At 49.1% G+C, this 13,098-nt stretch overlaps 1 protein-coding gene across 1 annotated transcript in view; it reads right to left on the reverse strand.

Annotated features, from left to right (window-relative positions):
- Positions 1-232: 232 nt before the first annotated feature.
- The window catches only part of ITPKB (inositol-trisphosphate 3-kinase B), an 86,536-nt gene continuing 73,670 nt past the window's right edge, over positions 233-13,098 (reverse strand). Inside the window, exons 6-8 of the mRNA XM_068153589.1 lie at positions 7,592-7,693; positions 7,145-7,216; positions 233-3,631 (exon numbers count right to left, since the gene is read on the reverse strand). Of these exons, the coding sequence (XP_068009690.1) occupies positions 3,416-3,631; positions 7,145-7,216; positions 7,592-7,693 (390 nt within the window). The 3' untranslated portion in view covers positions 233-3,415. The remainder of the gene's footprint in view (positions 3,632-7,144; positions 7,217-7,591; positions 7,694-13,098) is intronic.

The raw sequence follows: 13,098 nt of genomic DNA on the forward strand, positions 1-13,098 counted from the left end.
GGAGCTCAAAACTGAACCTGGTTTTCAAGCTGCAGCCTCACCAGTGCTGAGCACAAGGGCATGATCACTTCCCTGCTCCCACTGGCCACACTACTCCTCATCCAGCCTTCCCCTGCTCTTGTTTTCACCAGAGCTGGAATCTGATTCCTTCCCCAGCTCATCATGGACACAAAAGCCATCTCCTGGGTTGTTCCCACGCTGTGAGGAGTGAACACAGACCTCGTGCCAGGAGAATGCTTCCCATATGCCTTTATTTGCAGAGTTACAGGATTGTTTTACAGGCACTGTGCATTGGTGTTCCAGACCGGTTCGGGTTTGGTCTGTCTGGATTACCCAACGACCCAAAGGAGTGGTGGGAATGGGGGGAAGAAACCCACCCCCACCCCCAAACATCCCTCAGAGCAACCCTTCCAGCCTCCAGAAAGGCATAAGTCATCTGAGAGGAACAACCTGCTCCTTCCAAAGCCACGAAGCAAGGGATCTGGGTTTTATAAACAGGCTTAAAAAATACTATCCAGGTAATAAGGGCAGCTCGAAGCTAAAGTACAGCGGTAAGTGGTACGTATCTTAGGCATGTCTGGTCACACCTCTTCTCCAAAGCTGGAGAAAGGATGGTTAAAAACAACAACAACAAAAAAAAACCCACCTAGAAACACAGTTTAAAAAAGAAAGGGGGGGGGAAAAAAAAGGGGAAAAAAATTAAAAAGGAAAAAGAAAAATTAAAAAAAAGATAAAAAAATAAAAATGGAAAAATAAAAAGAAAAAAGAAAAATAGATAAAAATATAAGAAAAAGGAAAAAAGGAAAAATAAAAGTAAGAAAATGGAAAAAAAGGAAAAGAAAAGATAAAAAAGGCAAAAAGATAAAAATAAAAAATATAAGGAAAAAAGGAAAAATAAAGAAAAAAATTTAAAAATATAAAAAGGAAAAAGGAAAAAATTTAAAAGGAAAACATAAAGAAAAATAAAAATATAAGAAAAAATAAAAAAAGAGAAAATTTTTAAAAAAAGGTAAAAAGGAAAAAGAAAAAAGAAAAAGAAAAAAAAGGAAAAAATATATGAAAAAAATAAAAGAAAAAAGAGAGAAAAACTTACAAAAAGGAAAAAAAATAGGAAAAATAAAGAAAAATAAAAAATATAAGAAAAAATAAAAGAAAAATAAAAAAGATAAATTTATTTAAAAAGGTAAAAAGGAAAAAAATAAAAGGAAGAAGAAAAAGGGAAAAAATAAAGAAAAAAAAAGAAAAAAAGAAAAAAGAGAAAAATTTTTAAAAAAAGGTGAAAAAGAAAAAGGAAAAAATAAAGAAAAATAAAAATATAAGAAAAAATAAAAGAAAAAAAAGAAACATTAAAAAAGGGAAAAAGGAAAAAGAAAAAAGGAAAAAGAAAGGAAAAAGGAAAAAGAAAAAGGAAAAAAGAAAAAAAAAGAAAAAGAAAAACTGAAAAAAAAAAAAGAAAAAAGGGAAAGAAAAAAAAAAAGAAAAGAAAAAATAATTAAAAGGAAAAAAGAAAAGGAAAACAGAGCAGGGTTCCATACATGAAGTTTTAGTGTTTTGTGCAATTACAATGGGATGAAAATAAATATAACTTAAAAACAAAACCCCCACCCCAAGCTATTCCATGACACTAAGTGGCACAGAGGCCAAGTCTCTAAGGCACTTCACAAGGGCTATTCTAGGAAGCCTGGCAAGGAGCTAAACCAGTGCAATCATTTACAATGGCATCAGGTGAGCTAAAGACAGCCAGCTGGGGAGAGATGAACTGAGAACAAAGCTTAGGAGGCTTTAGTCCTTGGGAAAGAGGCCGGGGCATGGCCGCAGGTGGCTCCTCCTCATGGCTGCCAGAAGACGCTCGCGGAGGGTGCTGGACCCACCAAACGATGGCAGAGGTGCTCCTGGGGAACGGTGAGAGGGTGGGCTTGGGGATGGAGCAAGTAAGACGTTTGTGGCCGCCAGCTGCCAAGCTCCTGCGCCACCTCCTGTGCTGCACATTCCTTCAGTCCTCCACGTGAGAGATTCTCCAGCTTGCCCTGCAGCCTCCCCTCCCGCCCATCCTCTTGCCGGCTGACTGACTGACCTTCGGCGAGCCAGCTCCCCCGCCGGCGAGCCGCTGAGTTCAAATGTTCCAGGAAGTTAAAAAATAGCCTCCACCCTAAATAGGGAACTGGGTGTTTTTTGCAGGAGCACAGAGGCCACACGAGCAGCCCGGGAGGCCAGCTCTGCAGGGAGAAAAGAATAGGGGAAGGCATGGGGATGCCTGACCCCAGCACTGCTCCACCGAACAAGACGACTGACCCAGCAACCTCAACCAGCCCAGCCACCTCGAGAACTGCTCTGCTGCTGGAACCCTTCACCTGCTGCTGATAAAAAGGATGGAGGTGCTCCAGATGGGAGGGTTGCCCTGGGCCAAGTGTGGGCACTGGTGAGTGTTACCCCCAGGCATGTGCTTGGCTGCTGCCAAAAAAAGACTAATCAACCTGGATGGCTGCTTTAGGTCTCATGGTAGTCCTTTGTAAGCGATGTTTCTTTCCCCCCAGCTCTGCCCAAAGTCTTTAATCCCCATGAAGAGCTGGAGACCTCAGCTAAGGAGGCCTGGAAGCAGCTCCTAGCAGGGAAACTGGGTCTTTAGAGAAGAGCTTGAAGTGTTACCACCCAGTATGGGGGATGTGAGTCAGAATAACCTGGCTGTGCCTGGTGCCAGACATACCTGTGCCACACACACACCTGAGCCTGAGCACAGGGTCTCATAGCAGAAGGGAAACCCTCACCCTCCACTGCCACCTGATAATTACCGAGCAACCTCTATGGGATGTCTTGAGCATAAAACCCCAAATCCATCCTTGTAGCATCTCTTAAGAACTCAGCACAGGTAGTTCCCTAGGCTGAACAGTGCTGGCAGACACCAGTAAAGGGCTCCCACCCTGGTGTGTTCTTCAGCATCTCCAGATCTTGCTCACACACCAGAGGGGTGCCCAGAGGGTCATGGGCATGGCCACTGAGTGTTTTCAGGCTGAAGATACCAATCCCAGCACAGGGAGAGGCTCCTTCCTCCACCAGGCCTCTTCAAATCAGGCTGCACAAGAGACAAAAGCACGCTAGGGAAAGCACACAACTTGCCTAAGCAACCCCCCTGGGCCGCTCCTGGCTGGCACAGCTGCGTGTTCCCAGTGACTCTGTGAAGCCAAGGTTTCAAGTTCAGCTTGTTCTGGCATGTTAGTTCTCTATTTACATGGAGAGGAGGGGAAAAAACCACTCAACAAATGAAGACAATCTAAAAAACCCACAACAAACCAGCATTAAATAGGGAGAGTAGAGCTATCAAATGGGAAGGGCGAGGGCTGGAAAGTGTCTTGTAGTGCAGTTCAGAAGAGTCAGTCGGGGACAGGGTGAGGGTAGTGGCAGAGTCAGATGTGGGGCTTCAATGCAAGTCTTCGCTCTGAGACAACTCTGCCAGGATCTGAATGAGGTTGTCCAGCCCCCAGAGGTAGCCATCCTCTCTGTTCCCTTCCACCCAGGGCACATTGTGCTGGAGAACCTGTCCCTCCGGCAGCGGGGTGGTTTTGCCAAAGTCAATCATCCAGACTTTGGCCTGTTCCTTCTTGTCGTGAATGAAGAGGAGGGAGCTCCCAATCACCTGCAGAGAGGAAAAACTAGTTAGTGGTGCTGCTATTGCTCATTCTCAGCCAGCTTTGGGGCCTTCAGACACCTTCTCTCAGGCTGCATTTCAGAGAGTCATAGAATTGTTTTGTCTGGAGAAGATCTCTAAGGTGATCCAGTCCAGCCATCAACTTGAGACCACCACAGCCATTAAACCATGTCCCAAAGTGCCATGACCATGTGTTTCTTGAACATCTCCATGGATGGTGACTCTACCACCTCCCTGGGCAGCCTGTTCCAATGCCTGACTACTCTTGCAGGAAAAAATGCTTTCCTACTCTCCACCCTAAACTTCCCCTGGAATAATTTCAGGCCACTTCCTCTCATTCTATCACCTGTTCTATCATTTGCAAGACACTGAGGTTTTGCATGAGCAGAAGCAAGCTCTGCCTGTTGCTGGCATGCAAATGGAGTACTCAGACAAGCTGATTTACTCTTATAAATCCCAGCTCCTGGCAGAAGGAGGGGATCAGAAAAATGTAGACATGAAGGACAGAGAAGTCATTTTGTAAACTGAGTCAGGGCCCTCAAGGATGGAATGAATCAGAGAATCACAGAATGGTAGGGGCTAGAGAGACCTCTGAAGATCACTGAGTCTAACTCCCTTGCCAGAGCAGGATCACATAAAGTAGATCACACAGCAACATCTCCAGGGATGCCTTTTAAGTCTCCAGAGAGAGATTCCACCACCTCTCTGGGCAGCTTGTCTCAGAGCTCTGCCACACATGAATGAGATGAATTCTCAGCCTTTGGATGGCTTTTTCCCCAGGCCAGTACTTTGTGACTGGCTTGTGCTGCTCACACTCACCAGGCATCACCACAAGGATAGGCACACTCTCAAGTACCAGTTACTTGCAATGTGTTGTCTCCTGCCTGAAACATCATCCAATTGCACCCAGATTCCCTCTAGGACATCCTCCTTTACAGGCTGCCATGGAGGGTTGTGGAGCCTCCCTCCCTGAAGGTATTCAAAACCTGCCTGGATATGTTCCTGTGTGACCTGCTCTAGGTGATCCTGCTCTGGCGGGGGGGGTTGGACTGGATGATCTCTTGAGGTCCCTTCCAACCCCTAACATTCTGTGATCCTCCTGGCTTTCAAAGTGTTTTTGGGAGGCAAACTGCACATACTTCAATTTCTTTTCCCATGAGTTCACTTGGCTGCACCTGCTTTGAAGGGCTCTTTCCTATCCTGATTGGCTTTTGGGAATGTCCTGCAGCAAGTATTGGCCTGGGCAAGCCCATGGGTATATTCAGGGAGGTGAAGTACATTGACAGTAGATGTCTCCAGGCTTGTCACAGCAGGATGACACCCCACAAGCCCATTTCTCACCACCCACGGAGCAGAGATGCTCAGCAGGGTGGGTACCTCCAGCTCAGCACCCTGGCCCATCCTGGCTCACAGTCCCAGCTAGGCTGCCATGCAGCAGCAGCTCCACTGTGGCTTTCCAGTGCTTGAAGAACATCTATTGGTGTCAAGCCATGCACCACTGTGCTCTTCTGCTGAGCCTCCTCCTCCTCCAGGCAGAAACTTCTAGCACCAATGGTTGTGTTTCAGAGCTGTCCCAGTTGAAGACTGTCTTCCAAATTATCCCTGATGTACATGAATTGGTGGTTTACCAACTCACTTACCCTTCCATCACAAACAAGGACCTTGGTGACCAGAGTGCAGAGGCTGTTAGAAGACAGGATGCTGAGTGCTGAGACCCAGGAGCACCTGTAAGCCATGCAGATACGTGGAGATGCACAGCTTTGGGCACAACCAGCTGGTGTCAGTCCTCCAAACCAGCAGCACCAAGTGTTACAGATTCACAGAATCGTTCTGGTTGGAAAAGACCCCTGGGATCAAGTCCAACCATTAACCCTCCTCTGCAAAGTTCACCCCTAATCCACATCTCCAAGCACCACTCTAAACAACCTTTAATCACATCCAGGGTTGGTGACTCAACCACCTCCCTGGGCAGCACATTCCAATGCCTGACCAATCTTGCTGGGAAAAAAAACTCCCTAATGTCCAGTCTAAAGCTACCCTGGTGCAGTTTGAGGCCATTCCCTCTTGTTCTGTCACTAATTACCTGTGAGAAGAGACCAGCAGCAGCCTCTCCACAGTGTCCTTTCAGGTAGCTGTAGACAGCAATGAGGTCTCCCCTCAGTCTCCTCTTCAAACTAACCAGCTCCAGCTCCCTCAGTCACTCTTCAGAAGATTTATTCCCCAGGCCCTCCCCCAGCTTCCTTTCCCTCCTCTGCACTGCCTCCAGCACCTCCACATCTCTCCTGTATTGAGGTGCCCAAAACTGGACACAACACTCAAGGTGTGGCCTCACCAGGGCTGAGTACAGAGGGACAATCCCCTCCCTGCTCCTGCTGGACACAGCATTGCTGATACAAGAGACTCCCCACATCCATGCTATCAGCAGGGTTTGGTTGGAGGTTTGCCTTCAGAAGAGTGTTTTGAAGGGGACACACACTGTTTGCCAAAGCTGTTATGAATGCACATTTCTGAGGAGACTTCCTCCTCCAGCACATTGGGAAAACATCCAAGGCCCAGAGATACCAATCATTTGCCAGAAATGTTCAGCTTTAGCTCTTCTCCTCAGCTCTTACAGCCCTCCCTTGGCCAGGACACAGCATTTTAACTTTAAGGGAAAGCCTTTTGCTGATGTTCTTCCCTGGCTTGTCCTGGGTCACTGAGTTCTCCTGCAGCTCCTCCTCAGAGCCCTGCCCAGTGAGGGCCCCGTGGAGGGGCGTGCAGAGCTTGGCAGACCTTATACTGCACTTTGTCTCAAATTGGGATGGAAAGTCAAAGCTGCTCTTATTTTAATTTTTGTGAGGAGTGGAAACTCCTTTCAAAACCTCCTTGAAAGGCTGTTTTGTTTCTGTGTTTTCCAGTGAAACCCTGGCACTTGGATCCAGGGAGCACTTTGTTTCCAGCCTTGAACTGACCTGAACCCCTCGGGTTTGACATTTCATTTCCAACTGCCTTCCAGGCGCTGCTGTCAGAAGGTGTGGCCCCAGCTGACATGGATGTCCAGTGGCAGGACAAGGGGCAGTGGGTGCAAGCTGGAGCAGAGGAGGTTCCACGTGAACATGAGGGAAAACTTTTTCCCTGTGAGGGTCACAGAGCACTGGAGCAGGCTGCCCAGAGAGGTTGTGGAGTCTCCTTCTCTGGAGACATTCAAAACCCACCTGGATGTGTTCCTGTGTGACTTGGATTTCTCTTCTCTCCTTGGACAAGCTGAGCTCATAGAATCATAGAATGGTCCAGGCTGGAAGGGACTTCCAAAGGTCATCCAGTCCAACCTCCCCGCAGTCAGCAGGGACATCCCCAACTAGATCAGGCTGCCCAGGGCCTCCTTGAGCCTCACCTTGGATATCTCCAGGGAAGGGGCCTCAACCACCTCCCTGGGCAACCAGTTCCAGTGTTCCACTACCCTCATAGTGAAGATGAGACCATTCTCATTTCCAGACAGATCTGTTCAGACACAAGCATTACCTCATGGCACTTGAAGAAAGGGGATGTCTCCAGGGTAGCACGGATACCCTTCAACCGGTTCAGGTAACTGTTCTGAAAGGACACAGATAACCCCCCCCCAGTGGTTAGTGCTGCAGGAAGACCACACAGAAACATCTGCTGCATACAGTCTGCTAGAGAGCAGCCCTGTGCAGAAGGACCTGGGGGTCTTGGTGGACAATAAGTTATCCACGGGTCAGCAATGTGCCCTTGTGTAACTTGTGGCCATTTCCTCTTACCCTGACTTGTCCCCTCCCAGCCCTCCGCTGCTCTCCCCTCACCCCTGTGCCAGGATGACATTTCTCTTTGCCATTTTCCATGCTTTTTTAAACCAGACTGCTCAGGCTGCAGCCCCTGAGGGCAGGGAGCTGACAGCAGTCTCTGCAAGAGGAGCCTTCCCCTGGCACCCCCTGGGCATCCCCCACTCACCAAAACGTTGCGGTTTCCCCTGGTGAACTCCCTGAAGGCCTCCATGACTTGCTCCTTTGTCCGTGTCTTCTTGAAATCCCGGTTCACACTGCCATCCTCTTTCTTGGAAAGAAGGGAGAGTGAGGAGTGAAATGAGAAAAGAAGCTAGGGCAAGAATGAGCACCTCAGCAGCCACACACAGCCCTGAGTAGACAGTGCCCAGGCCTTTCTGTAGCCCAAGGACCTGTCTGTGGAGGAGTCTCTGAGAGAGACCCAGCCCATCCTGGTAGATGGTTGAGGGACTGGAGCACTGCCCTGTGAGGAGAGGCTGAGAGCCCTGGGGCTGCTTAGTCTGGAGAGGAGAAGGCTGAGAGGGGATCTAATCAATGTTTATAAATATCTGAGGGCTGGGTGTCAAGAGGCAGGGGACAGGCTCTGCTCACTTGCACCCTGGGATAGAACAAGGGGTAATGGATATAAACTACAGCACAGGAGGTTCCACCTTGATATGAGGAGGAACTTCTGCACTGTGAGGGTCAGAGAGCACTGGAGCAGGCTGCCCAGAGAGGTTGTGGAGTCTCCTTCTCTGGAGACTTTCAACACCCATCTGGATGTGTTCCTGTGTGACCTGTGCTAGATTCTATGGTCCTGCTCTGGCAGGGGGGTTGGACTTGATGATCTCCAGAGGTCCCTTCCAGCTCCTAACATCCTGTGATCCTGCAGTCCTGTGAGTGGTGAGGAGAGGCAGCAGCTCTCTGCCTTGCAAACAACCCCATGGCTCTGTTTGCTTTGCCCCTTACACAAACAGCAGGCCTGCACCTTCACATCCACTGTGGGGATGGCACATAGCCCTGACCCAGAGTCTCCTGGTTGAACCTCTGGGCAGCTTTGTAGGTGGCTGGAAAGTTTCCCAGCAGAAAAAAGACCTGGAGGTGCTGGATGACAGCTGAATGAACATGAGCCACCAGTGTGCTCAGGTGGCCAAGAAGGCCACCAGTATCCTCACCTGGATCAGGAATGGTGTGGCCAGCAGGAGTAGGGAAGTGATCTTGCCCTGTACTCAGCACTGGTGAGGCCACACCTCGAATACAGGCTTCAGTTTGGGGCCCCTCACTACAAGAAGGACACTAAGGTGCTGGGAGCATGTCCAGAGCAAGGCAACAAAGCTGGTGAAGGGTCTGGAGAACAGGTCTGGTGAGGAGCAGCTGAGGGAACTGGGATTGTTTAGTTTGGAGAAGAGAAGGCTGAGGAGAGACCTCATTACTCTCTGAAAGGAGGTTGGAGTGAGGTGGGACTTGGTCTCTTTTTCCTAGTATCAGGTGATACAACAAGAGGAAATAGCCTGAAATTGTGCCAGGAAAAGGTTAGGCTGGGTATTAGGAAAATGTCTTTCCTGCAAGAGTGGTCAGGCACTGGAACAGGCTGTTCAGGGAGGTGGTGGAGTCACCATCCCTAGAGGTGTTCAAGAAGCATGTGGCACAGGACACAGTTTGATGGCCTTGGTGGTGTTAGAGATGGTTGGACACAATGGTCTGAGAGGTCTTTTCCAACTGAAACAATTCTATTTTATTCTATTCCATTTCCCCTCAACTGCTGGACTCTTGATGTTGAGAGCAGCACATTTCATTGTCCAGAGCAGCTGCAGGTCAGGCAGGCTGAGCTGGCTTCCTGGATACAGAGGCTATTTTAAACCACACGTGCTCCTGCTCACAGCTCCACTTGCAGAGCTCCATCCCACCGCTCTGGACAGCTCATTTGCACACAATAGAGCAAAGGGACAGAGGCCAAGAAGACATCCTGTGAGATGGGGAAGATGAGGCAAGGACAAAGAAGCAGAGAAGCTGGGGAAGGAAAAGAGCACAATGAAATCACCTGCCCCAAGGATTGGTGGCAGCACTTTGAGACCCATCCAGAGCAGTGCCCTGGGCTGGGGACATGTGTAGACAGAGGCTGGCTGAGGGCATGGTGGCCAGTCCAGTCAGAGGGAAGGCCAAGCGCCCTGGCTGCAAGATGAGCAAGGACAGTCCAGACCCAGACCCACACCTGATGTGCACTTTGGGATGAATTACACAGCACACTTACAACTTCCAGGTTGTGTTTCCTGCAGGTGTTAATAAAGGTGGTAACAAAAGCAAGGTGTGAAAGGTCTCAGTTTCCAGGAAAAGCTTTCTTTGCATAGGGTGCAGCTGATGCACCCAGCTTTAAACCACTCTGGACCCAGGCTGACCATCTCTGGAGGCCAGCTTGGACAGGGTCTGGCTCAACCTGGTCTAGTGAAAGGTGTTCCTACCCGTGGCAGTGGGGTTGGAACTAGATGATCTTTAAGGTCCCTACCAACCCAAACCATTCTATGATTCTATGATCTTCTGCCCCTGCACCAGTGCTGCCACAGGGCATAAAAGCAAGGCTAAAGACTGGCAGAGCCTGCACCAGCAAGGGCCAGGGACAACCTTCTTGCTGGAGACCTCCCTGCTGGTGGACCATGCTGGTGGCCAGCACCAGAACAAGAGGACACAGTCTCAAGCTGCACCAGGGGAAGTTTAGGCTGGATGTTAGGAAGAAGTTCTTCATAGAGAGAGAGATTGGCCATTGGAATGTGCTGCCCAGGGAGGTGGTGGAGTCACCATCCCTGGAGGTGTTTAGGAAGAGACCGGGTGGGGTGCTTGGTGCCATGGTTTAGTTGATTAGATGGTGTTGGATGATAGGTTGGACTTGATGATCTCAAAGGTCTTCTCCAACCCGGTTAATTCTATTCTGTTCTATTCTCCTGAGGCAGTAGGCTGCAGCAGCAGAGGCAGGAGGCCTCACCAAAGACACTCTGGCAGCATGTGCCTGATGTATCGTGGAAGGACACTACACCACGGACCGTGATGTGGCAGCTCAGAAACCCACCCACCCTCTCCCTGGGGGATGATAGATATCAGTTTGGAGAAGTGCCAGAGCATTAACTTCACATGTAAATAGCTCAGCTTTACACAAAGCATCCAAGAAAGGAGATGGACTTCTAAGTGCTCCTAAAAATAAATGAAAATCACAGGTGGCCTTTCAGATAAGGAGATCTAGGCTTCAGGAAAGCCAAACCAGCCTAGCCACAGCGCTGCTCCTGTCATTAGCCTCCTCCCACCCTTTCCTTGCCCAGCCAGATGCTGTTGCCACATTTACAGGTGTCCAAGCCCCCAGGGTGCTGGCTTTTCCACACAGCAGAAATGTGAGGGGGGCTGATAAGGACTATTGCAACCTCCACCCCACCAGTGCTTCCAATTTGCACCAGTGTCACCGAGGCAGGTTTCAGGTCAGCCAGCGCTCCCTCTGGCACTGTGTCTGGCTGGGATGGTGCTCATGGCTTCCAAACCATCAACTCTTTTCCTTTTCTAATTAAAAAAGCCAATAAAATCCTTTCCTTTTTTGTTTCTTTCACTTTTCAGCCAGCAGAACACCAAATAATGAAACTTCTTGGAGCAAGCTCCAGTAAGCTTCCACTGGGTCACCAAGGATCACTCAAGTTACTTTTACTGAGGTAATGTTATTAATAGCTGCTGTCCCTAACAGCTTCAAGACACTCCAGGAAGTCAGAGTCATTGTTGCTTTTTGCAGAGGAACATTTCCATTTTCAAGAGGAAGAACTGGATCTTCATGGCTACCTGGGAAAAGGAAAGCTCAGCCAGGAAAGGGCCCCCATCCTCATTCCCAACCCTGAGCTGCATGTTCACCTCACCTGCCTGTGCAGTCCCAAAGGCATTGGAACAGGCTGTCCAGGGAGGTGTTGGAGTCACCATCCCTGGAGGTGTTCAAGAAACCTGTGGCCATGGCACTTTGGGACAGGGTTCAATGGCCATGGTGGTTGTGAGTTGATGGTTGGGCTCAATGACCTTAGAAGTCTTTTCCAACCAAAATAATTCTGTGATTCTCTTTGCTGCTTCTCACCTTCCCCTGTGCCCCCTTCCAGCCCAAGTGCCCAGGGCCAAATCCTGCCCTTCCCTTGCACAGCAAGGTGCTCTCCTGGATCAGCTTCCAGCCTCAATCAGAGGCCTGATTGACCTTTGCTCTTCCCAGGAAAATAGACACAGCAGGAATGAAAACATGGGGAGACATAGCATGAAATACTAATACTTTGCTGCAATTCCCTGGGAGGGCTCAGCAGCAGCTCAGGTCACTGAAGGCACCTTCCCCAACACAGACCCTCGAGCCCAGACATAGGGTAAATATAGGGATACAACGAGACCAGCTCTGCAGCCCTGCTGGAAAGTAAAGCCAGCCAGAAGAGCATGAACTGCTAATGCCTTAGCTTAGGGGAAAATAATCAAGAAGCTGAGGGATTTAAGGAGAATTAAAGTAATTAGAGCCTTGATCAAATTAGCCCCTAGAGCAGCAGCAGCAGGAGGAGGATTACTCCTGGAGGCCAGCACTTCTCAACATTTTTCAGTTAAAGGGCTGCCTCACCTCTTTGGGAAACAAAAAACTACAAAATCCACTGCTCACACCATGACCTGGATGAGGGGAGTGAGTGTATCCCTGTCAGGCTGTGCTGCCATCCAACAAGATCTGCACAGGCTGGAGAGCTGGGTGAAGGAGAATCTCATGAAGTTCAGTAAGGACAACTGCAGAGTCCTATACCTGGGGAAGAAAAACAGCAGGCACCAGTACAGGCTAGGGGTCATCCTGCTGGAAGCAGCCCCATGGAGAAAGACCTTGGAGTCCTGGTGGACAATAAATTATGTATGGGATAGAAATGTGCTCTTGTGGCCAAGAGGGCAAATAGCATCCTGGGGTGCATCAAGTGAAGTGTGTCCAGCAGGTCTAGGGAGGTTCTCTTCTCCCTCTGTTCTACCCTGGTAAGACTACACCTGGAATACTGTGTCCAGTTTTAGGGTCCCCAGTTCAAGAGAGACAGGGATCTACTGGAGAGAGTCCAACAGAGAGCTAGGAGGATGATTAAGAGACTTGAACATCTCTCCTATGAAGAAAGCTGAGAGACCTGGGTCTGTTTAATATTGAGAGGTCTGAGAGGGGACCTTACTAATGTCTATAAATGTCTGAGGGATGGGTGCCAAGGTGAAGGTGCCAGGCTTTTCTCAGTAGTGCCCAGTGACAGGACAAGGAACAAGGGGTACAAGCTGGAACTCAGGAAGTTCCACCTCAGCATGAGGAGAAACTAAGGTGAGGGTGACAGCACTGGAACAGGCTGCCCAGAGAGGGTGTGGAGTCTTTAATTTGTGTGCTATTCAAAGGCCATTGCAAGTCTTCTACCAGTAACACAACTGCTCTGTGGTTACAGACCTGACTCTGTTCCAGTGCCATCCCAGACATCTCTTTCTCTCCACAAAATCTGCTTGCCAAGAAAAAAGAAAACCAAACAACTTCTGTGCTGCCTCATCTAATGGTGACACAAAAACATCCCAGCAGGTCTTTCCAGAAAGGTGAGCACTGCTCTGAGCAGTCAGCAGGTAACACATGGCTGCAGGTGCCAGCAGAAAGTGCTGCTGCTTGTGTTTACCCCATTTCACAAAGCTCAGTGGCTGCATTTTTCC

This window comes from Melanerpes formicivorus, unplaced genomic scaffold (assembly GCF_026170545.1).
Source record: "Melanerpes formicivorus ecotype bairdi unplaced genomic scaffold, bMelFor1.0.p_v2 SCAF_26, whole genome shotgun sequence".
Classification (NCBI taxonomy): domain Eukaryota; kingdom Metazoa; phylum Chordata; class Aves; order Piciformes; family Picidae; genus Melanerpes; species Melanerpes formicivorus.